Source organism: Eriocheir sinensis, chromosome 36 (assembly GCF_024679095.1).
Source record: "Eriocheir sinensis breed Jianghai 21 chromosome 36, ASM2467909v1, whole genome shotgun sequence".
Taxonomy (NCBI): Eukaryota; Metazoa; Arthropoda; class Malacostraca; order Decapoda; family Varunidae; genus Eriocheir; species Eriocheir sinensis.
Window position 1 is genome coordinate 13,349,410 of NC_066544.1, and position 27,871 is coordinate 13,377,280.

Here is a 27,871-nt window from a genome sequence, read left to right on the forward strand (position 1 = left end):
AATTCTATAATGTCTTGAAAAGCGAAATCTCATGCAAATAAATAGAGGTAACGACAGCAAAATTAAAGGTTATTGTATTTTGTTTGTTTTTGTGGGAGTTTGCCTTGATTAATACATTCCTTTACAAATGTGTGTTCGTGAATGAAAATATTATATAGCGCCTGGAAATACGAAATATGATACAGTCAAGGAAATAGAGGAACAGGAAAAAGAGATATAGTACAACGGTTGTGTATCATTATGTGAGAAGAAGTTGCCTACATTAACCGCTACGTGTGTGTGTGTGTGTGTGTGTGTGTGTGTGTGTGTGTGTATCCTTATATTGATTGAGTGATTGATAGTGTATCGTTGCAAGTAAACAACAAAGGAGAAGGGAGGAACATACCATCCCAACCCCCAGGCAGTACAGAGTGTGATTATGCAACTAAGGATACATATGTGGAATGAAATTGTATACCATCTGGAAACGCGAGATCTAATACAACCCAATGAAACAACATAGAAATGACATGAAAACGAGCAATTTGGATACAATTTCTCTTTATTTCAGGAACAGAGTATGCATTCTTATATAAAAAAAAAAATGCATACCATCTAAAAAAGCGAAAATCTGATGGCAAACAAATTAATAAAACTTAATAAAACAATCAAAAATGAATAATTGGGCTTTCATATCTATTTCTTCATTATTTTCAGGTAAGGAATGTATCTATCATCTTCATTGCCATCTTCTCTTCTGGAGGCTGAAAGATAATGATGGGTGACGAGGGTGAAGGTGAAGGATGAAGACGGGTGAACTTTACCGTCTCACTGGCAGGTATGTGGGAGTGTTGTTGTTGTTGTTATTGTTGTTTTTTTATGCTCATTCATCGGGGCAATGGACTCTCTCTCTCTCTCTCTCTCTCTCTCTCTCTCTCTCTCTCTCTCTCTCTCTCTCTCTCTCTCTCTCTCTCTCTCTCTCTCTCTCTCTCTCTCTCTCTCTCTCTCTCTCTCTCTCTCTCTCTCTCTCTCTCTCTCTCATTTACTTGTTTATTTATTTATTTACTTTTATATTGTATACAAAGAACCTTACACACAACACTTGTAATTTATTGACCTTGATTAAGATTTATAATGCCATTTCTTGCATCATTATCAAGCATCGGTGGTTCAGTGGTAGAATTCTCGCCTGCCACGCGGGAGGCCCGGGTTCGATTCCCGGCCGATGCAACAGTTTTTGTGAGTTTTCATCCGCATTTAGACCAGTTACTTAAGGGAGTTGCACAGTCGTTATCATCGGCCTGCATCAATCCGGTGCAGGACTTAAAACTCTACCAAGCGTGTCTATCAAGGCCTTGTGTCGATTCGGTTCTCTTCTGCGCCTCTAGTTGCCCGTTTCGACCTTTGCGCCGTCTGAAAATGCGTGCGAGGTTGCAGGTTTTATGGCGTATCAGTTTTTATCCCAAAGTTTCGTTATTTTTATGCTGTCTGGTTGTGGGACTTTTCAGTTTTTGTCCTGTTTCTGTTTTCATACTGTTTCTTTTTAATGCCGTTTCTTTTTTAATGCAGTTTCAGTTTTAATGCCGTTTCTATTTTCATACCGTTTCTTTTTAATACCGTTTCTTTTTAATACCGTTTCTTTTTAATACCGTTTCTTTTTAATACCGTTTCTTTTTAATACCGTTTCAGTTTTAATACCGTTCTCTTTTCATACCGTTTCTTTTTAATACCGTTTCTTTTTAATACCGTTCTCTTTTCATACCGTTTCTTTTTAATACCGTTTCTATTTTCATGGCGTTTCAGTTTTTATGTTGTCTAAAATTGCAACGTTTCAGTTTGTATGCCGTTTATTTTTCATGCCATTCCAGTTTTTTTTTTATACCATTTCAATTTTTATCCCCGGTTTCATTTTTTTATGCCGTCATTTCAATTTTTATCCCCGGTTTCATTTTTTTATGCCGTCTGGAAATGCGACGTTACAAGTTTCTGCGTGCACGTCGCTGCTTTTGGGAGTTTCAACAGTTGGTCACGCCCTTGGACTTGCCCTCGTCTGATGCCTCTGCTGAACGGGGGAAGGGCGAGGAGGAGGAGGAGGGGGAGGAGAAGGAGGAGGGATAGGATGGGAAAGGGAGGAGAGGGATGTGGCCAGTGTGTGTGTGTGTGTGTGTGTGTGTGGTACAACTAAACAAATTAACTCGATTACCTTACAAAAATAAACACTTCGATTAATTTAGCAGTCAGTCAAGAACGAAAGCAGGCAAGCGAAGAGGGAACCGATAGGAATTAAGCTTTAAAATATCCCACGGCCTCTACTGTGTGTGTGTGTGTGTGTGTGTGTGTGTGTGTGTGGGAGGGGACGCCATGCCACACCAGGGGAGGGTAAGGCAAGGTGTGGCGGCGGCGTGAGAGGTGATCATCGAGGTAGTGGGAAAATGTAATTGGCCTCAAGCTTGCCCAAGGAGTCTGAGTTAGCAGGTTCATGCACCACCAGGGCTGCCGGGGGTCGCCAGCCATGCCCCAGCCTTACCTGTACCCCGTGACCCACCTGTACCCTATATCACCTTCACCCCCACTCACACACCACACCACAAGCCCTCTCTCACCCTCTCTCTAGGCCACGACGCAGGAACATGAGCAATAAGAACATTCTCAGGCAATTTCGTGCTTCCCGTCTTTCATAAACTCGAAGAAAACGGCGAACTGGTACCTCGCAGCCCATCTTCTCCAGCAGGACTTCGCCTCAAAGGAATTCTGGTCCACACATTCTACGTTTGACCATGTCGAGGGAGGGACACGCCCGCCGGTCTGCGCTGTTAATTCTGTGGTGTGTCTGTGTTTCTGTGGTGGAGGCGTTTGTGTGCTGAGGCGAAGAGACGACGATCCGTGAGGCGTCCAGTGAGGGGTGTGAAGTGCAGTGAACGGGCCAGGAAGGGATGCGTCTGTGAGGTTCTGGAAACAGTTCTGTGGAGAGGAGAGGCGCGAGGTGGAGGCTGGGAGGAGGCGGGCAGGAGCTGGGCAGGCGGGCGTCGCTTCTTACGTGTGTGTGGGAAGCGAAGTGTCATTCATGGGATGTTTTTTTCCCCTCCCTCGCGCTGCTCCCCCTGATGCTGGTGGCCCTGGATGCTGGTGGCCCTCCGTGTGTCTGTGTGTTCGTGTGTTGCCCCGGATCCACCTGCACCTGTAGGGTATAGCGGGCAGGTGAGTGCTGTGCGGAGTGATTGAGCAGCACCTGAGCACCACCTGAGCAGCGAACATCAGTCTGTCCACCCCGTTGCCTGAGGGCGGGACAGGACGAGGCACCACCCACCTACCTGCCCAGTGCCGGACCCTCCACACAACGCCCTCACATAAACCCTGAGAGAGAGAAAAAGAGAGAAAACCCTGCCTGGACTGCGCTGGCGGGTCGTTCTTGTATTCGTGAGGCTTAAAACTACCTTACCCACCTACCTGCCCAGTGCCGACCCCTCCACACAACGCCCTCAAATAAACCCTGAGAGAGAAAAAGACCCCCCCCCACCCCACCCCCGTCTGGACTGCGTTGGCGGGTCGTTGCTCACTGGATTGGACTGGACACTATACCTTGCACTCGTGAGGCTCAAAACTACCTTATACCCACCTACGTGCCGAGTGCCTACGCCCTAAAATAAACCTAGAGAAGAAGAAAAAGACCCCCCCCCCCCCGCTGGACTGCGCTGGAGGGTCGTTGCTCACTGGACTGGACCCTAAACCTTGCACTCATGAGGCTTAAGTCCACCTACCTGACCTGCCTGCTTGCCCATCTGCCCTATAGAAAACCTTAAAAATACCCTCGAAAGAAAAACAAACTTACAGAGTGCGTTGGCTGGTGCTTGGCCGCTGGATTTGGCGCATATTAAACCTTGCACTCGTGAGACTTAAACCTACCTTACCTGCCTACCTGCCCTACACAAAACTTTAAATAAACCCTCTTAAGAAAAACGAGCTTGCAGAGTGCGTTGGTGGGTGCTTGGTCACTGAGTTAGACAGATATTTAGCCTTGCACTCGTGAAACTTAACCCTACCTTACCTGCCTACATGCCCTACATAAAACCTTAAATAAACCCTCGCAAGAAAAAAAAAAACTTAAAGTGCGTTGGCGGGTGCTTGGTCACTGAACTAGACCCAAACACAAACCTTCCGCCTTGCAAATTAGATACCTACCTGCCTACCTGCTCTACACGAAACCTTAAACAAACCCTCGAAAGAAAAACGAACTTACAGAGTGCGTTGGCGGGTGGTTGGTCACTGGATTAGACTCGTATTGAACCTACCTTACCTGCCCTACACAATACCTTAAACAAACCCTCGAAAGAAAAACGAACTTACAGAGTGCGTTGGCGGGTGGTTGGTCACTGAACTGGACCCAAACACAAACCCTCCTCCTTGTATTCGAATCCCAAACCAAGGCACTTAAAACCCACGTCCCGGGCGGCCAGAGGTAACCATGCCTGTGTCCTGACCCTCTCGCCTTCCCCTTGAGACCATATCCGCCCTCTCCTCCGACTGACCGACGTTATGGGCGGGAGCATGGGCAAGGGCGGGTCGGGGAAGGGTATGTCACTCCTGGACGCCCTTCCCTCCCTCAACGCGCCTCTCCATGTGGTGATGTTGGGTCTGGACTCCGCCGGAAAGACCACCGCGCTGTACCGGCTAAAGTTCGACCAGTACCTCAACACCGTTCCCACCATCGGGTTTAATTGTGAGAAGATTAAAGGAACGTCCGGAAGGTGTAAAGGTGAGCGCTGTTACCTGTGTTTGTTGTTGTTACCTGTGTGTTGTTGTGTTTGTGCGTGTGTTTGTTGATGAGTTTTTGTGGTGTTGTGTTTCTGTGCGTTGCTGTGTGTGTGTGTTTGTGTTGTTGATGATGTTTTTTTGTTGTGTATCTGTATTGTGTTTGTCTTTCTGTCTGTCTGTCTGTTTTTTTCTGTCTTTCTGTTGTCCGTTATTGTTGTTCCTGTTATGTTTTTTTTCTTGTCTCTGTGTCTGTTTCTGTTTGTCTGTCTGTCTGCCTGTATGTATGTATTTATCATTCACTCACTCACTCACTCACTCTCTTTCTCTCTCACACACTCACACACACACACACACAGTGACCTCAGCGTTCTCAAACCAACCCACTCCCGCTGCATCACCTCCTCCTCCTCCTCCTCCTCCTCCTCCTCCTCCTCCTCCTCGGCCCTCTCACTCTCTCACCGGCAGGTCAGGAGGAGTAACTGTGTCGTGCAATACCTGGTCTGTGCCGGAAACTCTGTCTTGTTATGTGTACACGGGGGCTCCGGGGACCTCGAGGGAGCGTTGAGTGGCGTGCAGTTATTCTTAAAACTCGTATATTTCAACGTCTCGTCTCCTCAGTTCGCTCGTTTAAAAAGCCTCTCGTAGGTGGATGGGATGGGAGACAGGAGGAAGGAAGGGCAGAAGAAAGGAAGAGCGATGGATGGGATGGGAGACAGGAGGAAGGAAAGGGGAAAGAAGAAAGGAAGAAAAGTTGAATGTAAAGGAAGAACGATGGATGGGATGGGAGACAGGAAGGGAAGGCAGAAGAAAGAAAGGAAAGTTGAAAGGAAAGGAAGAACGATAAATGGGATGGGAGACAGGAGGAAGGAAAGGCAAAAGAAACACCTTTCTCTCTCTCTCTCTCTCTCTCTCTCTCTCTCTCTCTCTCTCTCTCTCTCTCTCTCTCTCTCTCTCTCTCTCTCTCTCTCTCTCTCTCTCTCTCTCTCTCTCTCTCTCTCTCTCTCTCTCTCTCTCTCTCTCTCTCTCTCTCTCTCTCTCTCTCTCTCTCTCGTTTCCTTCATTTTCTCTCATCTCCCTTTTTCAATCTCTTTCAATCAATCTCTTTCTCCTTTCTCTCTCTCACACCTTACCTTCATTTTCTCTCTCATCTCCCTTTTCCAATCTCTTTCAATCAATCTCTTTCAACCAATTTTTCAATCTCTTTCTTCTTCACATTCATCTAAACGTCTTTTTCCTCCTCATCTCCCATTATTCCTTCATCTGTTTGTCATCTCTCTTTGTGATTTGCGGGCTTTTTTTCATTTTTTCCCCCCTTGAGCTGTTTCCTTTGCTGTAAAAAAAAAAAAAAAAAGGACGGGAAAGTCACCCCTCCCACGACAACCTGGTTAGTTAATCCTCTCTGCGGCCTTGGGGAACAGACGTAATGCGAGGCTGATGTGTGTCAGAATAAGGACCTGAACTTGTCGTGTCTGGCGTGCGGGGAATGAATGACGGGGAGGAGGAGGAAGAGGATGAGGAGAAGGAGGAGGAGGAGTTTGGTGTCTGAGTGAATGAGTTGGAGAAGGGTAGACAGACGAGGCGGGGTGAAGAGAGACAGACAGACAGACGGAGAAGGGAAATGATAATGAGAGGAGAGAGGAGGAGGAGGAGGAGGCTAAAGTGAATGGTATGGGAAAGGTAGACAAGACAGGACTATAGAGAGAGGAGGAGGAGGAGGAGGAGGAAGAAATGATAATGATTGGGTAGACGAAGTGAAGGGACACAGGGAAAAAATAGGACTTGAGGAGAGAGCGTATCTGTGTGGGGCGGGGTGGGGGGAAAGGGGGAAGGGGGGGTATGACAATGAAGGGGTTGGGGGGTTACATGGGAGGAATGGAGGAAGGGTTAACTGGAGGGAAAGGGGAGGAGACACACGGAAGGTTTATCTTCTCTTTTATACACCCCCTTGAGTTGCCTTCAATCCTCTTAAAACAAATAACATAAAATAAAACAGTAACAGCAAGCACAGGGATTCGAAGCCAGGGTCAGTGACGGGAGGTAGACGAAGGCAGGACAGCGCGCCAGCCAGCCACCAGTGTTGTGTTTATAGTTTGGGCCACGCCACCCCAAACACACGGCCTGGGAGGGAGAGGGTGTTGGGGAGTGAGAGGGGAGAGAGGGAGGTAGGCGTGGGGAGAGAGAAAGAGAGGGAGAGGCAGGCGGAAGGAGAGTGAGTGAGAGGAGGGAGAGAGAGGGAGGGATGACTGACGTTTGGGGGGAGGTTGGAGAGAGAGAGAAAAGAAGAGAAGGAAGGAAGGGACTGTGAAAGGAAAGGGAAGGAAAGGAATGAGTGTAAGAAAGAAAAAGAGAGAAACACACATACATACATACACACAGACACACATATACCCAGACAGACAGACAGACACAGGGGCACTGGGGCAGTCTTGTGTGTGTGTGGGAGGCTTGACAGAATCTTGGAGGCTGAGTAAACTGAGATCGTCATGAGATGGAGAAAAAATGAGATGAAACGTTTGAGTCTGTGGATGCTGCAGCGTGTGTCAGATGGTGGTGATGATGGTGGTGATGGTGATGGTGGTGATGGTAGTGATGGTGATGGTGATGGTGGTGGGTCGGTGGGTAGGCGTTACTCGGGCAGGTGAAGGGAGCAGCTATACGTGGTGATGGGTGACAGGGAGGAAGAGAGAGGGTGGGAGGTAGAGTGAAAAAGAGAAGGGAGTCAGGAAGCGAGAAGGGAGGGAGGGAGGGAGATTAGGGCAGTGTGGTGAGTAGCAGGAATGGGGAATAAGAGGAATAAAAGGGGAGATGGGAAGTGAAGGAGAAAGAGAGGAAGGAGAGATGGAGAATAGATGAAGGAATAATGGGAAAGGAGGATGAAAAAAAATGTTTAGCTGAATGTGAAGGAGAAGAGGAGACTGAAAAAGGGAGATGAGAGAGATGAGGAAGGAAAGAAGTGAGAGAGAGAAAGGTGGAAGTGAAGGAAGAAGAGGAGGAAGTGGAAGTGAAGGAAGACAGGGAAGAAAATTAAAATGAAGAAAGAAATATTGAAGAAATGAACGAAAGAAGAAAGAGAGAAAACAGGAGATGAAACAGGAAAGAAATAAAGGAGATAAAAGGGTAGGAAGAAAGTGGAAATGAAGAGAGAAATAGAGAAAGCAGAAGGAAGATGAAACAGGAAAGAAATAGAGGAGATGGAAGCATAGGAAGAAATAGAGGATATGAGATGAAAGTAAAGAATAAATAGAGAAAGTAGGAGGAAGATGAAACAAGAAAGGATGCCGTGAAGATGATGATTAAGCCCACAGCATCCCAGGTAGACAGTCAGACCGAACTTTCTAATACCACTGATTGTTATTATTATTTTTTTAGGTGAAACGCGAGAGGTTCGAATTGTGAAGAAGAAATAGATTAACCGTTAGAATGTTAAGACACGGATAAATTAGATGAACCACGTATTCCTGGCCTGTGACTGAGTTTTTTTTTTTTTTATTATAGGTTTAATAATTGTTGGTCCTGAAACAATTACAGATGTAGAAAGAAGGAAAGGTCAACGACGTCTTCTTCTTCTTCTTGTTCTTCTTGTTCTTGTTCTTGTTCTTGTTCTTGCTCTTCTTCTTTTTCTTTTTCTTCTTTTTTCTTCTTCTTCTTCTTCTTCTTCTTCTTCTCCTCCTCCTCCACTTCCACCTCTGCCTTTTCTTCTTCTTCTTCTTCTTCTTCATCATCCTTTTTTTTCTTCTTTTTTTCTTCTTTTTTATTTAATCTATTGCATCACTGTACTCCCTCCCCCTCCCTCCCCCTTCCCTTCCCGTCTGGTCCACGATTCCTCCCCACCCCATCTTCCTCACCCCCTCCTCTTCCCTCTCCCCACCTTCCTCTCCCCTCCCCTCTCCCCTCTTTTCCCTCCTTCCACGCCTGCTTCTCCTCCCCGTCCCTTCTCTTCCCCTCCTCACTTCACCCTTTCTCCCCAATTCCCGTTCCACAACTTGGCCCTCTTTACCTCCCCTTCTCCCCTCCCCACTTGACCATCCCCACTCCTCCCCTTCATTCCCCCTCTCCTCCCCGCCCTTCCCTCCTTCTTCCCCCTCACGTGTCGTCTCAGGGTACGCTTCCACCTGCCTTTCCTGAGTGTTTTGGTCACCCACTCCGCCTGCACCTGTTTTTTTTCCTTCTTCCACCCATCCACTAATACGGTCTGTCTCCCTTCCACCCATACACCCACACCCACACCCACACCCACCCACCCATGTTACCCACGCCCAGTTCGTCTTCCCTCCTCCTCCTCCTACGAAAAACAAATAGCGCGTGACATCAAGACAAACTCAAAAAAATTCTTCACATACATCAGATCGAAAAAGAAAGTAAAATCCAATATTGGTCCCCTGACAGACGAGACTGGAGCTGCAACTCAGGACAGTAAACAGATGGCCAGAATCCTCAACAGTAACTTCGCATCCGTATTCACAGTCGAGAACATCGAAACCATGCCCGAGAACCCTGACCCGCCGAGGGGAATCACGCCCCTGAAAATTGACTCAATATGCGACCAAGAAGTGAAAGAGTATTTGGATAAACTCGACACGAACAAGTCAACAGGACCTGACGGTTTGTCCCCGCGGTTATTAAAAGAGCTTAAACAACAAATACTTCAGCCACTCACTAACATATTCAACCAGTCTGTTCAATTGAAAAAGGTCCCGGAAGACTGGAAGATGGCGAACGTAACACCAATTTTCAAAAAGGAGACAAAAGCGTTGCATTAAACTACAGGCCCATAAGTTTGACATCAGTGGCAGGAAAAATACTCGAAAAGATTATTAGAGACAAACTTGTTAAGTTTCTAGAAGACAATAATGTAATCTCCGACACCCAGCATGGCTTCAGAAACAAGCGCTCCTGCCTAACGAATTTATTAGACTTCTTCCAAGGTATATATAAGAACTGGGATGCCCACATCCCCAGTGATGTTATATACCTGGACTTTCAGAAAGCCTTCGACAAGGTACCGCACGAGCGACTCCTTACAAAACTGCACTCGGCGGGCATTGGAGCCAATCTGATCGCGTGGATAAGAGATTGGCTCACCGACAGAAAACAACGAGTACTACTCAACGGACAGCCTTCCGATTGGCTTCCAGTCACTAGTGGAGTGCCTCAAGGGTCAGTGCTGGGACCCATTCTCTTCATCATATATATCAACGACCTCGAATCAGGACTGAAATCCACAATATCGAAATTTGCTGATGACACTAAAGTGGGGGGAAAGGCCCTCACAAAGACCGACTGCGAAATCATTCAGAAAGACCTCAATCACATTATCGAATGGTCGGAAAAATGGCAAATGTCCTTTAATGTTGACAAATGCAAAGTCATGCACATTGGGTCCAGAAATAGTAAACACACATACATCATGAATGGGAGACCTCTGCAAGCGATGCAGGAGGAAAAGGATCTTGGAGTCACTATCAGCAGTGACCTGAAACACGCGAATCACTGTAAAAAGCATACAACAAAGCCAACACTATGCTCGGGTTCATAGCGAGGAACTTCAGTGTAAAACGCCAGACGTGATGCTATCCTTGTATAATTCCATGGTAAGACCGCACCTCAGTATGCAGTACAGTTCTGGTCTCCTAATTACAGAAAGGACATTGATTTACTGGAAAGGATTCAACGACGCGCCACGAAAATGATACCAACCTTAAGGGCTCAACCGTACGAGGAACGACTCAAGCGACTCAATCTCTTTACATTGGAGAAAAGACGCCTACGAGGAGATATGATTCAAGTCTTCAAGTATCTAAAAAAATTCAATAACGTCGATTACTCCAATTTCTTTGAATTGCAAACCAACCTAAGAACTAGAAATAACGGTTTACCCATTCAGTCTAGTCGATGTAACACAGACATCGGAAGGAGTTTCTTTTCAAACCGAGTCATCCGTCACTGGAACAATCTTCCTTCAGAAGTAGTAAATGCGAATACTATCAACTCCTTCAAATATAGAATCGACCGTCACTTCGCTGCGTCGGGAGTAAACTGAATATTGAGTTGCTTTCATCTGCTCCTCAATATCGAGGCGCTTTCATCTGCTCCTCAATGTCGAGGTGCTTTCATCTGCTCCCCAGGCCCCAGGCTGTCGAGCAGATTAAATCACCAAAGCGGGCAACCTCGTAATGAGCCAATAGGCTTTCTGTTGCCTGCGTTTCCATGTTTCCATGTTTCCTCCTCCTCCTCCTCCTCCTCCTCCTCCTCCTCCTCCCACCCACAGCTTTCCTCCTCCTTCTTCCTCCACCCAGTTACTTATATGTCCTGTCTCCTTCCTACATATCCACTCATCCACTTCCTCTCTCTCTCTCTCTCTCTCTCTCTCTCTCTCTCTCTCTCTCTCTCTCTCTCTCTCTCTCTCTCTCTCTCTCTCTCTCTCTCTCTCTCTCTCTCTCTCTCTCTCTCTCTCTCTCTCTCTCTCTCTCTCTCTCTCTCTCTCTCTCTCTCTCTCTCTCTCTCTCTCTCTCTCTCTCTCTCTCTCTCTCTCTCTCTCTCTCTCTCTCTCTCTCTCTCTCTCTCTATATCTCTCTCTCTCTCTCTCTCTCTCTCTCTCTCTCTCTCTCTCTCTCTCTCTCTCTCTCTCTCTCTCTCTCTCTCTCTCTCTCTCTCTCTCTCTTTCTCTTTTACTCTCTCTCTCTCCTTCTTCCCTTCTTCCCTTCTCTTTCTTTTCCTTTACTTATTTACTACCTCCATTTTTCTCTACATCTTCCTCTCTTTCTCTTCCTCTTTTTCCACCTCTCCCATGCCTTTCCTTTTTCCCCCACTCATTAACTTTCCCTTCTGTCTCCTCTTCCTCCTTATCTCCCTTTATTCCTCATCCTCTTTCTCACCCTCCTTTACCTTTCCCTATTCCTTCACTCACCTGTTTCCTTTCCTCTCTTCTTCAACCAGCTACCTATTTCCATCTTACCTCTTCTGATCCTCCCAATCCGCCTAATCCATACCCAATCTCTTAATCACCCACGGCATTACCACCCAGTCCAAACCATTCTGACCCATTCATTAAATCCCCTCCCCTCAAACGACCCTTTCCCTCCCTTTTTATTCTTTTCTATCCTTCGTTCTCTCCTCTCTACCTGTATACCTTCCTTCCTCTATCTCCCCCTCTCCTTCACTCTCTTCGCTTTATCTTTCTCGTTTTTCCTCCACCTCCTCCACAATCTTTATCGGCCCGCCTTCCACCACTACCATCACCACCACCACAGCCAACTCTCCCCTACCACAATCATCTCAAAGACCTCCCCCTTTCTCTTCAACCGCTTCACCACCAACCTCCAATTCCTCTCTTTTCAACGTTTCAACCCACCACCCCTGCCTTCAACTAACCCCCCACCTACCCCCCGCCACCACCACCACCACCATCATCACCACCACCACCAGGATCTCTCTCTTCACCTCCAGTCGGTGTCACGCACGTCGCCTTGCCCTGGTGGTGATGAGGAAAGTGGTGCTCAATTGACGCTCGCGGTTCAGGTGATGTGTGGTGGTGATGGTGGTGGTGGTGTCTTGAGGTGGTGGTGATGTCTCGTGCTGGTGGTGATGACTGGGGCTTGTGGTGTCCTGGTTTGGTTCTCTTACATTTCCTTATTTATTTTATGTATTTTTTTCTCATTCTTTCCTATTTTATATTATTTCTTTTTTCATTCATTCATTTTTTTTATCTTGTCCTGGTTTGGTTTTCTTTCATTTCCTTATTTATTTTATGTTTTTTAGTTTTTTTCTCATTCTTTCTTATTTTCTTTTTTTTCTTTTTTCACTCATTCATTTTTTTTGTCTTGTCCTGTTTTGGTTCTATTTCATATTATTATTTATTTTATTTTTCTTAGTTTTTTTCTCATTCTTTCCTGTTTTCTTTTCTTTCTTTTTCTCATTCATTCTTTTTTTTTATCTTTTTCTCTACAGTCTCCTCTCCCTTCCTTCCTTCATTCACGCCCATTCTCTGTATCTTTCTCACGTTCTCTCATTATCTCCTTGTTTTCATTTTTCATTCATTCATCTTTCTCTTTACAATCTCCTCTTCCTTCCCTCTTTCATTCACACCCATCTTTATCTTTCACGTTCTCTCATTCCTCCCTTGCTTCCTTCTTTTCATTCATTCATTCATTCTTTATCTCTATCTAATCCTCTTTATCTTCCTTTCCCATCAACACCCATCTTCTGAATCTTTTACTACTTACTTCCTCTCTTCCCATCTTCTTTATCCTCTTGTTGTCTCTCTGTTAACCATCTTTTTCTACTACTCCTTTCTCTTCTAATCCCTTCTCTTCACTCCTCTCTGTCTCTCTCTCTCTCTCTCTCTCTCTCTCTCTCTCTCTCTCTCTCTCTCTCTCTCTCTCTCTCTCTCTCTCTCTCTCTCTCTCTCTCTCTCTCTCTCTCTCTCTCTCTCTCCCTTCTGTTCCTCTTCTTTCACTCACTCTGTTCCTCTTTTCGTTCCTCTTACTCTTACCTGTTACTCTTTCTCTTCTGTCTCTCTCTCTCTTCCTTCTTTTCAATTCTGCCTGTCTCTCTTCTATCCCCTTCTCTTTTCTTTCCCTCCTGTCTCTTCCTCTCATCCTTCTCATTCTCTCTCCTGTCCTTTCATTCCTCCCTGTTCCTCTCTCCCTTTCTGTTTATATTTCCCTTTCACTCCTTTCTGTTACTCTCTTTCTCCTGTTCCTCTCTCTCCTCTCTCTCCCTTCCTTTCCATCCTGCTTTTCTCTCTCTTCTGTCCTTCTCTCCCTTTCACCCCTTCCTACCTGTCTCTCCCTTTTTTCACTCCTGTCTGTTCCTCTCTTTCTCCTGTTCCTCTCTCTCCTCTCTCTCCCTTCCTTTCCATCCTGCTCTTCTCTCTTATGTTCTTCTCTCCCTTTCATACCTTCCTACCTGTTTCTCTTTACCTTCTCTCCGTCTCTCCTTTTTTTCACTTGTCTGTTCCTGTCTTCCTCCTGTTCCTCTCTCGCCCTTCTTCCCTTCCTTTCCATCCTGCTCTTCTCTCCTCTTCTGTCATCTCCCTTTCACTCCTCCTGTCTGTCTTCTTTTTCTTTATTTTTTCTTTCTTTCTTTATTTATTTATTTTTACATCTTACGTCTGTCCCTCTCTCTCCTTCTGTCCCTCAGAGTCAAACCTCTCTTTATTTTCTCTCTTTCACTCTTAACTCCTTAAAATCTGACCTGCCTGCACCCTCCTTACCTACCCTCACCTCTTCCCTCACACCCCTTCCTACCCAACCACCAGCACACCCACACCCCTGACCCTTCACCCTGCACCCTACCCTTCCTCCCCCTCCTCCTTCTCCCCCTCCTGCCCAGCCACCAGCACGCCAAGAAGAGACAGATTTGGCCCCTTGTTTAAGCACCTTTTCCCCGCCCTTTGTCGCGTCTTAACCGGAGCCTCAGGGGAGTGATAAGAGGGAGGTTATTCTCTCGAGCTTGAAGGTGTTATCTGAAAGGGTCTGTTAAGGGTTTGTTATGCTGGAGGGAGTGGCTTTTTTGAGGGTCCTGTTCCTGCTCACTCCATGTTTTTTTTGTGTGTTTTTGGTAGATAGACAGATATAGATAGATAGATAGATATATATAGAAAGAGAGTTTAAGGGAGAGAGGGGCGTGTGAAAGAAAGCAAGGGAATGAGAGATTGAGATAGAAAAATAGTTAAGGAGAGGAAGGGATGAATGCAGAATGGAAAAAAAAGAAAAATGAAGAAAAATGAAGCAAAAAATAACTGAAGAGACATAGATAGATAGATAGATAAATAGACAGACAGATAGATAAATAAAGAAAGAAAGAAAAAATAAGGAAAGCGAGGAAATGAATGCAGAAAGAAAAGGAGAAAAAAAGAAAGGAAAAAAGGAAAGAAATGAAACAAAAACTAACTAAACAGAAAAGAGACATTAACGATACACATAAATTGAGTTCAGGAAATCAATGTAAGAAGGAAGGAAGAACGAAAGAAAGAAAGAGAACCAGATAGACAGACAGACAGACAGACGGAAGGCATAGGCAGTCCATTACCGAAGTTACCGACGCATGTAAGTTGTATTCAAAGGGTGAGAAGGTCGTGTTGTTTTGCCTTGTATAGTGATGCTGAATGCTGATGGAAGGGGAAGAGCCGAGGTGGGAAGGGAAGGGGAAGGGAGGAGAGGAGAGGGGAGGAGATCGAAGAGAAGTTGGAACGGGAGAGGAAATGATAGGACGGATGGAAATCAATTAGAATGGGAGATGGGATGGGACTGGAATGGGAGGGGATGAGAAGAGCTGGGATGGGAGCAATTAGTTCAGAATAAGAGATGGGGGAAGGGAAGACCTGGGATGGGAGAGAATGGCTTAGGATAGAAGGAGGGAATAGTGGGTTGGGATATGATCGTTCTTATTGGAAAGGGATAAATTTAAATAGAAGTAAATGGGATGGGTTGTGAATGGATCAGTTGAAATTGAATCAGATGGGAAGAAGATTGCTTGAGTTGAGATGGAATAGGAAGGAATGGGAGTGGATGGGATAAGGTGGGAAAGTATAGGTTGTAATGGAAATGGATAGGAAATAGGATTGCTTGGGTTGGGATGGAATAGGAAGGAAAGGAAGTGGATGAGATGGGGTGGAATAGGAGTGGAGGGGAGTTGGATAGCTTGACTTGAGATAGGATGGAACAGGAATAGAAATGGATAGAATGAAATGGGAAGGATAGGTTGTTATGGAAATGGAGAAAAAGATTGCAAGGGTTGGGATTAAATAGAATGAAAAGGAAGTAGATGGGATTGGGAAGAATAGGAGTGGAGGGGAACTGGATAGCTTGACTTGAGATAGGATGGAACAGGAATAGAAATAGAAAGGAATGGATGATACATAATCGGAATAGGCTGGGATAGGACAGAAGGACTCACTTACAGGATTGATTGGTATTCGGGCCCATGCAAGGAAGTGTATCTCCCAGCAATGTCGATGGCCCAGTGTCTCTCTCTCTCTCTCTCTCTTTCGTCTCTTCCTTCCTTATCCTTCTCTTCCTTCTTTCGTCATCTCTCTCTTTTGGATGCTGATGAGGGGGGAGACTTTGGTGGTGGTGGTGGTGGTGTGTGTGTGTGTGTGTGTGTGTGTGTGTGTGTGTGTGTGTGTGTGTGTGTGTGTGTGTGTGTGTTTGTGTGTGCGTTAATCTGTTTGCTTCTCTGTTTGCCTGTTTTGTTTTTTCATTTGATTGTTTTTTCTTTCTTTTTTGTTTTATGTAATTTTTATGTTTTTTTTTTTTAAGGTTTGAGATGTTATTTGTTATTGTAATCGTATGTTTTGTTTGTTTGTATGTTTGTTTGTTTCCCTTTTCTCACCTGGAAGTGGTTGAATTCATTAAGTTTGGATTACCTGGTTTTGCTGTGAGTGTGTTTCTTTTGTCTGTCTGTTTTCATTTGTCTCTTTCCTGTCTGTGTATCTTTCCACTCTCTCTCTCTCTCTCTCTCTCTCTCTCTCTCTCTCTCTCTCTCTCTCTCTCTCTCTCTCTCTCTCTCTCTCTCTCTCTCTCTCTCTCTCTCTCTCTCTCTCTCTCTCTCTCTCTCTCTCTCTCTCAAAAACACGTGCTTCCAGGAATGTTACACACTTTCAACTTTGCTTACGTCACTGAAAGGGGGAGAGAGGGGAAGGGGAGGGGGAGAGAGGGAGAGGGGAGAAGAGAGAGGAGAGAGGATGTGGGGAGAGTGACTTGCTATAACACACACACACACACACACACACACACAGTTGTTTTTTTCCTTATTATTATTTTTATTTTTAGGACCACCGTCAAAATCACAACCCCTGAAGAAACGTTTTTTTTGTCTAATGGTTTGTGATGAAACTTTATATTACTGAAACGTCTACATAACAGTTTTATTTATCTCTTGTCATTTACTTTATTATTTACTTTATTTTCAACGTTTCCCTTTCTCTTTTCCGCCATAGACAGAGATATATAAAGAGATAGATAGATAGATAGATAGATAGAGATAGAGAGGGAGAGTTACGGAAAGGAAGGGAGGTAATGCAGGAAGGAAGGAAGAAAGAAAGGAAGGGAGGAAGGACGAAGGAAATAAAGAAAGAGAAAAAGAGAAAGGAAGGGAGGAAGAAAGAAAGAAAGAAAGAAAGAAGGAAAGAAAGAAAGAGAGAAAAGAAGGAAGGAGAGGAGGAAGGAAGGAAGAAAAAGAAAAAAAGAAAAAGAGAAAGAGAAAAGAAGGAAGGAGAGAAGGAATGAAAGAAAGAAAGAAAGAAAGAAAGAAAGAAAGAAAGAAAGAAAAAGAGAAACGGAGAAAAACTGCCACCTTTTACATAATCTTAGCCTCTCATATTTCTTCATATCTATCGAGTTCAAGTCAGATATATTTTTTCATATCTTACTTAAATTATCATGCTCCCTTTTCCTTCTCTCCATAAATCTACAACTTTTACACAATCTGAACCTCGTGTGCCTTTCATATTAAACATTGTCTTCACATGAGTTTCAATTTCTTTTTCATTATAATTTCGTTCTTTTGTTTCGAGTTAATCATTCACTTTCTCTTATCGTTATCTCTGTAATCACTTCCTCGTACGTTGTTCCGGAAGTCTCGTCATTATCGTCATCATTGGGCGCGTTAACAACCTATTAGCTCGTTTTGTTTTGCTTCCTCATCGTCGTGGTATTTTTTTTGTTATTATTATTTCTTCATATATTTTTTTCATTTCTCTTTTCTATTGTTGTTGTTTTTTTGTCATTTTTTTCTGTTTCTGTAGTTATTTTCTTACTTTGTTTCTTCCTTTTTCTTTTCTATGCTTTTTTTGTCATTTTTTTTCTTTGTTTCTGTAGTTATTTTCTTACTTTGTTTCTTCCTTTCTCTTTTCTGTGCTTTTTTTTGTCATTTTCTTTTTTTTCTTTGTTTCTGTAGTTATTTTCTTCCTTTCTTTCTATTTCCCTGTCTCTTTTTTCTTTTCTTCCTTTCTTTATCCATTTATTTTCTTTTTTCTCCCCTATTTTTCTGTTCTTTTCTTTTCCTTTCTTTCTCTTTATCTACTTATTTTCTTTCATTTTTTTAGTCTTTGTCTCTTTTCGTTCTCTCTCTCTCTCTCTAGCTTTTTTTTTTATAGTTTTCAGTGTTTGCTTTGGGATGGTCTCGTTTTTTTTTAATTATTATTTCCTCATAGGTGTTTTACTTTCTCTTTTCTGTGTTATTTTTTTGGTCATCCTTTTTTTTCTTTTTTTTTAGTTATTTTCTTTCTTTGTTTCTATTTCCCTGTCATTCTCTCTTTTCTTCCTTTCTTTATCTCTTTATTTTTCCCTTTTTTCTGTTATTTTTTTCTTTTCTTTCTCTTTATCTACTTATTTTCTTTCATTTTTTTTAGTCTGTCTGTCTTCTCGTTCTCTCTCTAGCTTTTTTTAGATTCTTTCACAATCATCTCTCTTACGCCACTAAAACATCATCATCAATTCCACCTCACAACGCATTTTATTTTACAAGTCTATCCACGTCTAAATCTCCTATTCTTATCCTAAACAACACTACCAGAAAGGAAAATAAATAATAAAGTCCCTCCCACCACCACCACCATCACCATCACCACCACCACCATCACCTTCACCACTACCACCACCACCACCACCTTCTCTATCAGTCCTTGTGTGTTCTCTTCAGATTTATTTACAGACACATCTCTTGCCTAACTCTAATGATCAAGGAATTTCCACTACCTGCTACGCAACGTTCCCTCGAGGCCTGGACGCAATGCAAACGTTTTTCCTGACCTGCCAAAAAACGTTGCTCCTCCCTCCACTTATGTTTATTTTATGTTATGCTACTTATTACTGATGCAAGTGATGTGTGATGTTGTTCTTGTTCTTTAGTCAGTGTGTTTCTTTTATATCTGTGTTTCTTTCATTCGTGTGTTTATTTTATTTGTGTTTCTTTAATTTTTGTGTTGCTTTCATTCATTCGTTTCTCAAGCTCTAAGCAACACTTCTTTCATATGTTTCTTTTATTCATTTCTTTCATTATTGTCTAGCTTTCAGTCTCGTGTTTCTTTCATCCATGTTTCACTTTCATTCATTCGTTTCTTAATCTCTTTCCTTTGTTTCTTTTATCGATGTGTTTCTTTCATTATTGTTTTACTGTCAGTCATGCATTCCTTTTTTATTGTGTTTATTTCGTTCTTGTTTTCCTTTCATTCACATTTCACTTTCATTCATTCGATTCTCAAGCTCACAACAACACTGGTTTTCCTCTCTCTCTCTCCCCCTCCCCTTCTCTCTCCTCCCCGGGCTGGCAGCAGGTAAATGTGACGCCACGTGAGTCATTTCGGCAATGTTTTACCTGGGGCCACCTGGGAGCGAGGCCTCAGGGGTGCTTTACCTGACACACGCACCAAAAAAATAGTAAATACACAAAAGCAAAAACTAAAACATATATACACAAAGAAATGATTACGCAAACTACAAAAAAAAATCACAAAAAAATAAACAAAAATATATACATTTACACACACACACACAAAAAACACGCATACACAATTAAAGACACACAAAAATACAATAAACAAAGACATATAAAACATACACAAAAAAATATATATGTAAACACACACACACACACACACACACACACACACACACACACACAAACACACAGCGAAACAAAAACCCTTTAATTTGCGTCTCATTGTTTACATTCTCAGGGATTCTTAGTAGCCCTGTTTGCCTTTCCCTTCTCTGTGTGTCTTTGTGTTTGTTTGTCTTTTAACCCTTTTCCATTTCTTTCTGCTTCTCCTCTTGTTTCCTTCTGCTCTTCTCTCCTTTTCTTCTCCTTTTCTTCCCCTTTCCCATAACTTATCCGTTCATCCATTTCTATTTTTGTCTCGTTTTTTCTCTTCCATTCCCTTTCCCTTCTTCCGCTTCTATGCCATCTTGTTCTTTCTCTTCCCTTCCTTTTCTCCTCATCCACTTCTATTTCCTCTTCTTCTCTTCCTCTTTCTTTTCCTTGATCGACTTTTATTTCGTCCTGTTTTTTTATCTTCCTTCCCTTTTTCTTCCTTTCTCTTGTATGTTTTCTCTCTTCTCCTTTCCTCCTCCTTCTTCTCTTTCCTCTTTCACTGCCACATCCCTTTCTCCTATTCTTTATTAGTCTGATTTTTCCCCTCCTCCCTTTTTGTTTCCCCTCCCATCATCCTCTCTCCCTTCCTGCATTCCTCTTTTGTATTGTTCTTTCCTCTTTCCTTCTCTTTCCTCCATCTCTCCCATAATCTTCTCTCTCATCATGATTCTCCTCCTTCTCCCCCTTCTCCTCCTCTTCCCCTTCCCTTCCATCTCCCATCCCCTCACTTCCTGTTTACTTCTTGTTTTTCCCTTCCCGTCCCCTTTCCTCCTCCTATTCCTCCTCCTCCTCCTCCTCCTCCTCTTGTTTTTGTTTTGTTTCCTCCCCTCTCTTCCATCTGTCCTCTCTGCTCTCGATGGGAAAGAAAGGGAAAGGTAAGGGGATAATGGGAGGAGGAGGAGGAGGAGGAGGAGGAAGGGTTTAGAGAGAGACAGGAAGACCCTCTCAGATTCTACACCCGCAGACACCCGACCCGAGAGAGAGAGAGAGAGAGAGAGAGAGAGAGAGAGAGAGAGAGAGAGAGAGAGAGAGAGAGAGAGAGAGAGAGAGAGAGAGAGAAAAAAAGAATAGGAAAGAAGAAAAGAAGAAAAGAAAAGAGAAGAAAAAAATGGAAAAGAGAGGTCAGAGGAGTTAAAGGGAGGAGGAGGAGGAGGAAAAGGAGGAGGAGGAGGAGGGAAGAAGGGTCAGATAGGACTAAGAGGAAGAGGGGAGAAGAAGATGAAGAGGCCTTGGAGGAGGAGGAGGAAGAGGAGGAGGAGGAGGTGAAATAAAGAGGTCAGGAGGTGAAGGTATGGAAGAGAGAGAGAGAGATGGAGGTGACTGTCTATCTTCCTTTCATCACCACTACCGAAATGTAATATACGAGAAGTGGTGTTGAGTTCACCGTTTTGTCAGCGTGGTGGTGGTGGTGGTGGTGGTGGTGGTGGTGGTGGTGATGGTGGTGGTGGTGGTGGTGATGGTGGTGGTGGTGGTGATCCTGGACACCACCACCTCCACTACCACCACCACCGTCATCATCATCATCACCATCATCACCATCATCATCACCATCATCATCACCATCATCACCATCAATTAAACACAACACCATCAGTACGGCTTTCACCTCCTCTGCTAACGTTCACCTTTATCACCATCACCAAACACCATCATCACCATCACCACCACCAGCATCGTCATCACCATCATCACCATCAATGAAACACAACACCATCTTTCGGCTTTCACTTCCTTCGCCAATGTTCAGTTTTATCACCATCACCAAACACCATCATCACCCCCATCATCATCACCACCACCGCCATCATCACCATCAGTACGACTTTCACCTCCTCTGCTCATGTTCACCTCTATCACCATCAGCAAACACCATCATCACCATCACCACCACTTCATTCATTCATGCACTACCGTTTCCACCACCACCAGCGTCATTCATCACCACCCACCACCATCATCACCATCACCACCTTTGTTGCTTTTCACTTTTTTTTTACATTAAAGGAAACAGTTCAAGGCCAAAAAAAAAGAAAAAAAAGAAAACAATAATGAAAAAAAGAAAAGCCCGCAAATACATCAACATCATCACCATTAGCATCATCAACACCAAAGTCATTCATCACCACCACCACCACCATTCACTACAGCAATACTCGTTTCACCTCCATTCACCACCACCATCACCATCACCACCACCACAACCAGACCACAACAACCCCCATTAAGACACTCATCACCATTCACCCCACCACCATTACCACCACCATTATACCCTCACCACCACCACCACCACCACCACCACCTCCACTACAAACGACCTATTGGAGAAGGAGAATAAGACGACCAATTTTCCTCAACCTTTTAGAGTTTTACTGAATAGGCTGACAGATATATGGCTCCTCCTCCTCCTCCTCCTCCTCTTCCTCCTCCTCCTCCTCCTTCTTCATGGACACATTCAAGGCAATTATTGTGTTAGTGACGGTCGTTTTTTTTCCTTCATGTGTGTGTGTGTGTGTGTGTGTGTGCGTGCGTGTGTGTATGTGTCATAAAAGTGATAGTAAAAGACGTAAAATTCGCAACTCCTTCGTTTTTTTGTTTTTTCGTTCCGTTTCTTAAGTTTATTTATTGTTTTTTTTTTATCTTGTAATAATAATAATAATAATAATAATAATAATAATAATAATAATAATAATAATAATAATAATAATAATAGATTAAAGGGAGTTTGTAGAAGGTTAGAAAAATTATGAATGGGTTACTTTTTCCTCCCGTTTCTCTCCCTTTTCTCTCCCTTTCTCTCCCTTCTCCCTCCTCCTCCTCTGTCCCTCCCTCCCTTCTTACATCCCTCCCTCCCTTCCCATCTCATCCCTTTCTCCCCTCATCACAGTTTATCTTCACCCTTCCCTCCTCCTCCTCCTCCTCCTCCTCCTCCGTGTGTGGTGTGTAATGGGAGGCCTGAGGGTAGGGAGGTGAATGGGTGATACTCTCTCTCTCTCTCTCTCTCTCTCTCTCTCTCTCTCTCTCTCTCTCTCTCTCTCTCTCTCTCTCTCTCTCTCTCTCTCTCTCTCTCTCTCTCTCTCTCTCTCTCTCTCTCTCTCTCTCTCTCTCATTATTATTATTATGGTGTGTGTGTGTGTGTGTGTGTGTGTGTGTGTGTGTATTATTATTATTATTATTATTATCATCTTTTTTATTAGTATTAGTAGTGTGTGTGTGTGTGTGTGTGTGTGTGTGTGTGTGTGTGTGTGTGTGTGTGTGTGTGTGTGTGTGTGTGTGTGTGAGATATAAATAGACAGACAGACAAACGTAATGAGAGAAAGAAAGAGTGAACAAGTCTTGTTTCACTAATAACGACACACACACACACGACACACACACACACACACACACACACACACGTTGGAAAGTGAGAGGGAAGCATCGACTCACTCACCGGAGGAGGATGAACCATGAGAGAGAGAGAGAGAGAGAGAGAGAGAGAGAGGGCGCCCACACCTTACACACCCCTCACTTTTCCCCCGTTTCCTCCTCCTCCTCCTCCAGCATCCACAACTCTCCACACACAGCTGGCCCCTTCCCCTCCCTTCACTCTTCCCCCCAACCCCCCCCTATTATACCTTGAGATACCTCGCCACGCACCTGCCCGGCTATCCCTTCCCCCAACCCCCCCTGCCTGACTCATCACGCCTACACACACACATACACACACACACACACACGACACACACACACACACACACGACACACACACACACACACACACACACACACACGCACACACACACACGCACACGCACACACAGATAACCTTGATCACCTCAGCATCCCCCCAACTCTTTGTCATCTCAGACATTTCGACGGCACAGCATCACCACGTAACCTCCTTCTCCTCCTCCTCCTCCTCCTCCTCCTCCTCCTCCTGTTGCAGCGTGGATACAGAGGCAGACAGGCTAAGAAGACTCCTGGATGGCTATAAAAGGATAAGGCGATGCTGGGAAGGAGTAAGACAGACAGACAGACAGACAGACAGACAGACAGACGGACAGACATGCACAATAACAGACAGAATAACGCCACTGTGCTGTATTAAGGAAGACGTTCGTGCATACAGACAGACAGACAGACAGATGGACGGATAGTTGGACAGGTAGAAAGACAGACAGAATGGAACACCTATTAGCTAAATGCGGATAAAGACAGGAAAAAATGTGTTAAGTTTTTTTTTTATTTGTGTGTGTGTGTGTGTGTGTGTGTGTGTGTGTGTGTGTGTGTGTGTGTGTGTGTGACTCATAACATCCGCATTGTGCTTTATTATTGTTTTTTTATTTACATTTTATTTTTATATTTATTCCTATTCTTATTTGTCGCAACATTCCGATATCCGTTATTTCTATTGTACTATTTTTTTTATATTCTTTCTGTTTCTCTTTATCGTTTTTTTTTTTCTTTCATTGTAATTATCATTCTATTGTTAACTTCGTGTCTATCTTTGTGTGTGTGTGTGTGTGTGTGTGTGTGTGTGTGTGTGTGTGGCGTTGTTGTTATGTTCATTGTAATAATTAGTTTTCCTAGTTTTAGTGTGTCAGGGTTTTGTTGTTTTTGTTGTTGTTGTTGGTGGTGGTGGTAGTGGTGGTGGTGGTGGTGATAGTGATGGTGGTGATGGTGGTGCTCCTCTTCTTCATCATCATTATCATCATCTTCTTCATTTTCTTCTTCATCTTCATCATCATCATCTTCTTCTTCTTCTTCTTCTCCTTCTTCTTCTTCTTCTTCTTCTTCTTCTTCTTCTTCTTCTTCTTCTTCTTCTTCTTCTTCTTCTTCTTCTTCTTCTTCTTCTTCTGCTTCTTCTTCTCCCCCTTCATCGTTGGCATGGCCCTCGCACTCCTCGGCCTCCTTCCTTCCTGGGCGCGGGATGACAATTGACTCGTAATGATACAGTTAATACACATGACACACTGCACACACGGAACCTAACCTTCACTACTACTACTACTACTACTACTACTACTACTACTACTACTACTACTACTACTACTACTACTACTACTACTACTATCTGTTTCACTTTCATTTTCTTCTTTCCATCCTTTGCTTCTTTTTCCTTTTCTTCTTTTATTCTTGTTCTTCTCCTTCCTTTCCAATCTCCCAAGGCAGTCAGTCAGTCAGTCAGTCAGTTATTTAATCAGTTAGTCAGTTTGCTAGTCAGTATGTCAGTCAGTCAGTCAATTAGTCATCTCCTCTTTCCATTCACCCCATTCATCCCTCTTCCTCTTCCTCTTCCTCTACTTCTTCTTCCTCCTCTTCCTCTTCCTCTTCCTCCTCTTCTTTTCCTTTCTCCATCCATAAAGCTCCATTTAAGACTTAACCATTCCCTTCTCTTTCTCTCCCTTCCTCCCATCTGTCACTCCCACCCTCCCTTCTCTCCCTCCCTTCCTCCCTTCTCTCCCTTTCTCCTCCCCACCCACTCACGTTCTCCCTCACGGTATACATGTCTCCTTTCTCCCTCTCTCTTTTCCGTCCCCCCCTCCGTTCTTTTATCTCCCTTTCTCTTTCTGTTGACTCCATTTTCTCTCTTTTATCACCCCTTCCTTTTCTCTATCTTCTTTCATTTTCCACTTTTTTTTCTCTTTTCCTTCTTCCACTCCCTCACTTCTTTCTCTCTTCCTCTTTCCTTCCATCCTCCTCCTCTTCTTTCATCTCTTTCTCTTCTTCTGTAACCCTCTGTCTGTCTCCTGTTAAATTTCCATCCCTTCCTTTCTCTTTACCTCTCTCTTCTCATATCCCCCTTCTCTCTCCCTCTCTCCCTCCATCACCTTCTTTTTTTCCCTCCCTCCTTCCACCCACACTCTTTTTCCCTTTCTCTTTCTATCCCCTCTCTCCTCCTCCTTCTCTTCTTCCACCCCTTTCCCTTTCTACCTTACCACCCCTTATCTCTCCTACCCTCTGTCTTTCTCCCCAGCTACTACCCCATTTTTCCCCTACTACCTCTTCCCTCTCTCCTTCCACCCCATCCCCTTCTCTCCTTCTACCCCCTCGAACACCCCCCTCCACGTAACCCCAACACTCACCCTCCTTTATCCCTCCCTCAGGCACGAGCTTCCTGGTCTGGGACGTAGGCGGACAGGAAAAGCTACGGCCGCTCTGGCGCTCCTACACGCGCTGCACGGACGGCATCGTGTTCGTGGTGGACTCTACGGACACGGAGCGCATGGACGAGGCCAAGATGGAGCTGGTAAGGACCGTCCGTGCCCCTGAGAACCACCACGTACCGATCCTCGTCCTGGCCAACAAGCAGGACCTCCCCGGGGCCAGAGACGCTAAGCAGGTGAGTGTGGAAGGAGAGTGTTGATTAGGCAGGTAGGACAGGTAAGGGTTGATTAAGCAGGTAGGACAGGTAAGGGTTGATTAAGCAGGGTAGGACAGGTAAGGGTTGATTAAGCAGGTAGGACAGGTAAGGGTTGATTAAGCAGGGTAGGACAGGTAAGGGTTGATTAAGCAAGGTAGGACAGGTTAGGGATTATTAAGCAGGGTAGAACAGGTTAAGGGGAAGGGGAAGGGGCATGGGAAAGGGAAAGGGGTTAGTTAGGTGATGGTTAAGGAAGGGATGGAGTAGGTAAGGGGTAAGTAGGGTAAGGGCATGCAGGTAAGGATAAGGGTAGGTAAGGGGAAGGGGAAGGGGTTAGTGGGGTAATGGTAGGGGAAGGGGTAGGTAAGGGGTAAGTAGGATAAGGGCAGGTAAGGGGAAGGGAAGGGGAAAGGGAAAGGTGTTAGTAATATCACCTCATCTCACCTCACCTCATGCCTCTATCTCTATCTCTGGCAAGAAGATCGCCAGTAGAACGCCCCTTGCGAAACCCATACTGGCGATCAGATAGAAGGTCAGAAGTGGATAGGTGCTTTTGAATCTTCCGGTTAATGATTGATTCAAAAGCTTTAGATAGGCAGGAAAGTAAAGCTATATGGCGGTGGTTTGAGGGATTGGATCAGTCACTCTTCTTAGGCACAGGCTGTATGAAGGCGTACTTCCAGCAGGAAGGAAAGGTAGATGTTGACAGGTAGAGACGAAAGAGTTTGACCAGGCAGGGTGTCAGCACGGAGGCACAGTTTTTAATTAAAATAGGAGCCATTCCATCAGGTCCATAAGCCTTCTGAGAGTTGAGGCCAGCGAGGGCATAGAAAACATCACTCTTAAGAATCTTAATAACAGGCATAAAGGAGTCAGAGGGGAGATGAGTAGGAGGAATATGCCCAGAATCGTCCAGAGTGGAGTTGTTACAGAAAGTTTGAGAGAAGAGTTCGGCCTTAGAGATAGATGAGACGGCGGTGCTGCCGTCAGGGTTAAGGAGAGGAGGGAAAGATGAAGTAGTGAAATTGGAGGAGATATTTTTGGCTAGGTGACAGAAGTCACGGGAAGAATTAGAAAAATGCATGGTTTTGGCATTTTCTATTTATGAAAAATGTTTTTGTGAGTCGAAGAATAGATTTGGCATGATTCCGGGCTTAAATATAAAGATCATGGTTAGCAGGAGTGCGAAGGCTCTGTACTTACCTATCTCTCTCCTCCCCCAGGTTGAGAAGAGCCTGGGCCTGTGGGAGCTCGGCCCGTCTCAGCTGTTCCACGTCCAGCCGTCCTGCGCCATCATCGGGGACGGGCTGGCGGACGGCCTCGAGTGCCTCTACGAGATGATCTGCAAGAAGAAGAAGATCACGCGCAGCAGCCACAAGAGTAGCAAGAAGAGGTGATGCGATGCCGTGCGTGCGATGCCTCACCTTCATCTCTTACCTTGTTTTTATACCTGTTTTTTTTTTACCTTTTTTTATCATATCCCGCTCCTCCTCCTCCTCCTCCTCCTCCTCCTCCACCTCCTTGAAGACAACATATGCGCCCCTTTTTTTCCCTCCCTTTTCTCCCTCTCTCCCTCTTTTTGTTATATATACGTCCCTTCCTCCCCTTCTCCTCCCTCCCCTCCTCTCCCCACAACAATTACCCCTCCCCTCTTCCCTCCCCCCTGTCTCCCCCCCCCTTTTAGTATACATATTCCGGTACTACGTTCTCGCTAGTACACACACACACACACACACACACACACACACACACACACGGCTGTATTAGCTTTAAGATGTATTGATAATGATAAGACTGTGAAATAAATGTCTATGTGTGATGTTATGTGTTTACTTCTGTTGACCTGTGTTTAAGTCTACCTGTGTGTGTGTGTGTGTGTGTGTGTGTGTGTGTGTGTGTGTGTGTGTGTTTACCTTTGTCTACCTATGCCTCTACCTGTTTTTTTTTTTACCTGAGTCTACCTTTCCTCACACTTCCTTCCCTTCGAGGTTACATTGCCCAACCAAACAACACCTGGATGGTACTCTCTTCTTCCCCCCTCCTCCCCTCCCCTTCCTTTCCCCCCACACCTCCCTCCCCCTCTCACTCTTCTTTCATCTTTTCTCACTCTTCTTTCATCATCTGATTTTTTTTCTCTCTTCCTTCTTCCACCTCCCACTTCTTTCTCTTTCCATCTCTCCTTCTATCACCTCTCTTCCA

The 27,871-nt window shown here is 44.5% G+C and overlaps 1 protein-coding gene and 1 non-coding gene across 2 annotated transcripts; both read left to right on the forward strand.

Annotated features, from left to right (window-relative positions):
* Positions 1 to 1,138: 1,138 nt before the first annotated feature.
* Positions 1,139 to 1,209, forward strand: Trnag-gcc (transfer RNA glycine (anticodon GCC)). Its single transcript has one exon. It is a non-coding gene; the product is annotated as a tRNA-Gly (tRNA).
* A 2,558-nt stretch (positions 1,210 to 3,767) lies between these two features.
* LOC127007855 (ADP-ribosylation factor-like protein 4C) lies at positions 3,768 to 27,491 on the forward strand. The gene is made up of 3 exons (XM_050879254.1): positions 3,768 to 4,732; positions 25,416 to 25,651; positions 26,896 to 27,491. The coding sequence occupies exons 1-3, from the start codon at positions 4,513 to 4,515 to the stop codon at positions 27,067 to 27,069; spliced, it is 630 nt and encodes a 209-aa protein (XP_050735211.1). The 5' UTR covers positions 3,768 to 4,512; the 3' UTR covers positions 27,070 to 27,491.
* Positions 27,492 to 27,871: the final 380 nt, after the last annotated feature.

What these genes read in the sequence shown, in the direction of transcription:
- LOC127007855 (XM_050879254.1), top strand. Translation starts at nt 4,513, where the DNA reads ATGGGCGGGAGCATGGGCAAGGGCGGGTCGGGGAAGGGTATGTCACTC. An exon ending in AACGTCCGGAAGGTGTAAAG is followed by an intron (nt 4,733 to 25,415) that starts GTGAGCGCTGTT and finishes TCCCTCCCTCAG; the next exon opens with GCACGAGCTTCCTGGTCTGG. An exon ending in GGGCCAGAGACGCTAAGCAG is followed by an intron (nt 25,652 to 26,895) that starts GTGAGTGTGGAA and finishes CTCCTCCCCCAG; the next exon opens with GTTGAGAAGAGCCTGGGCCT.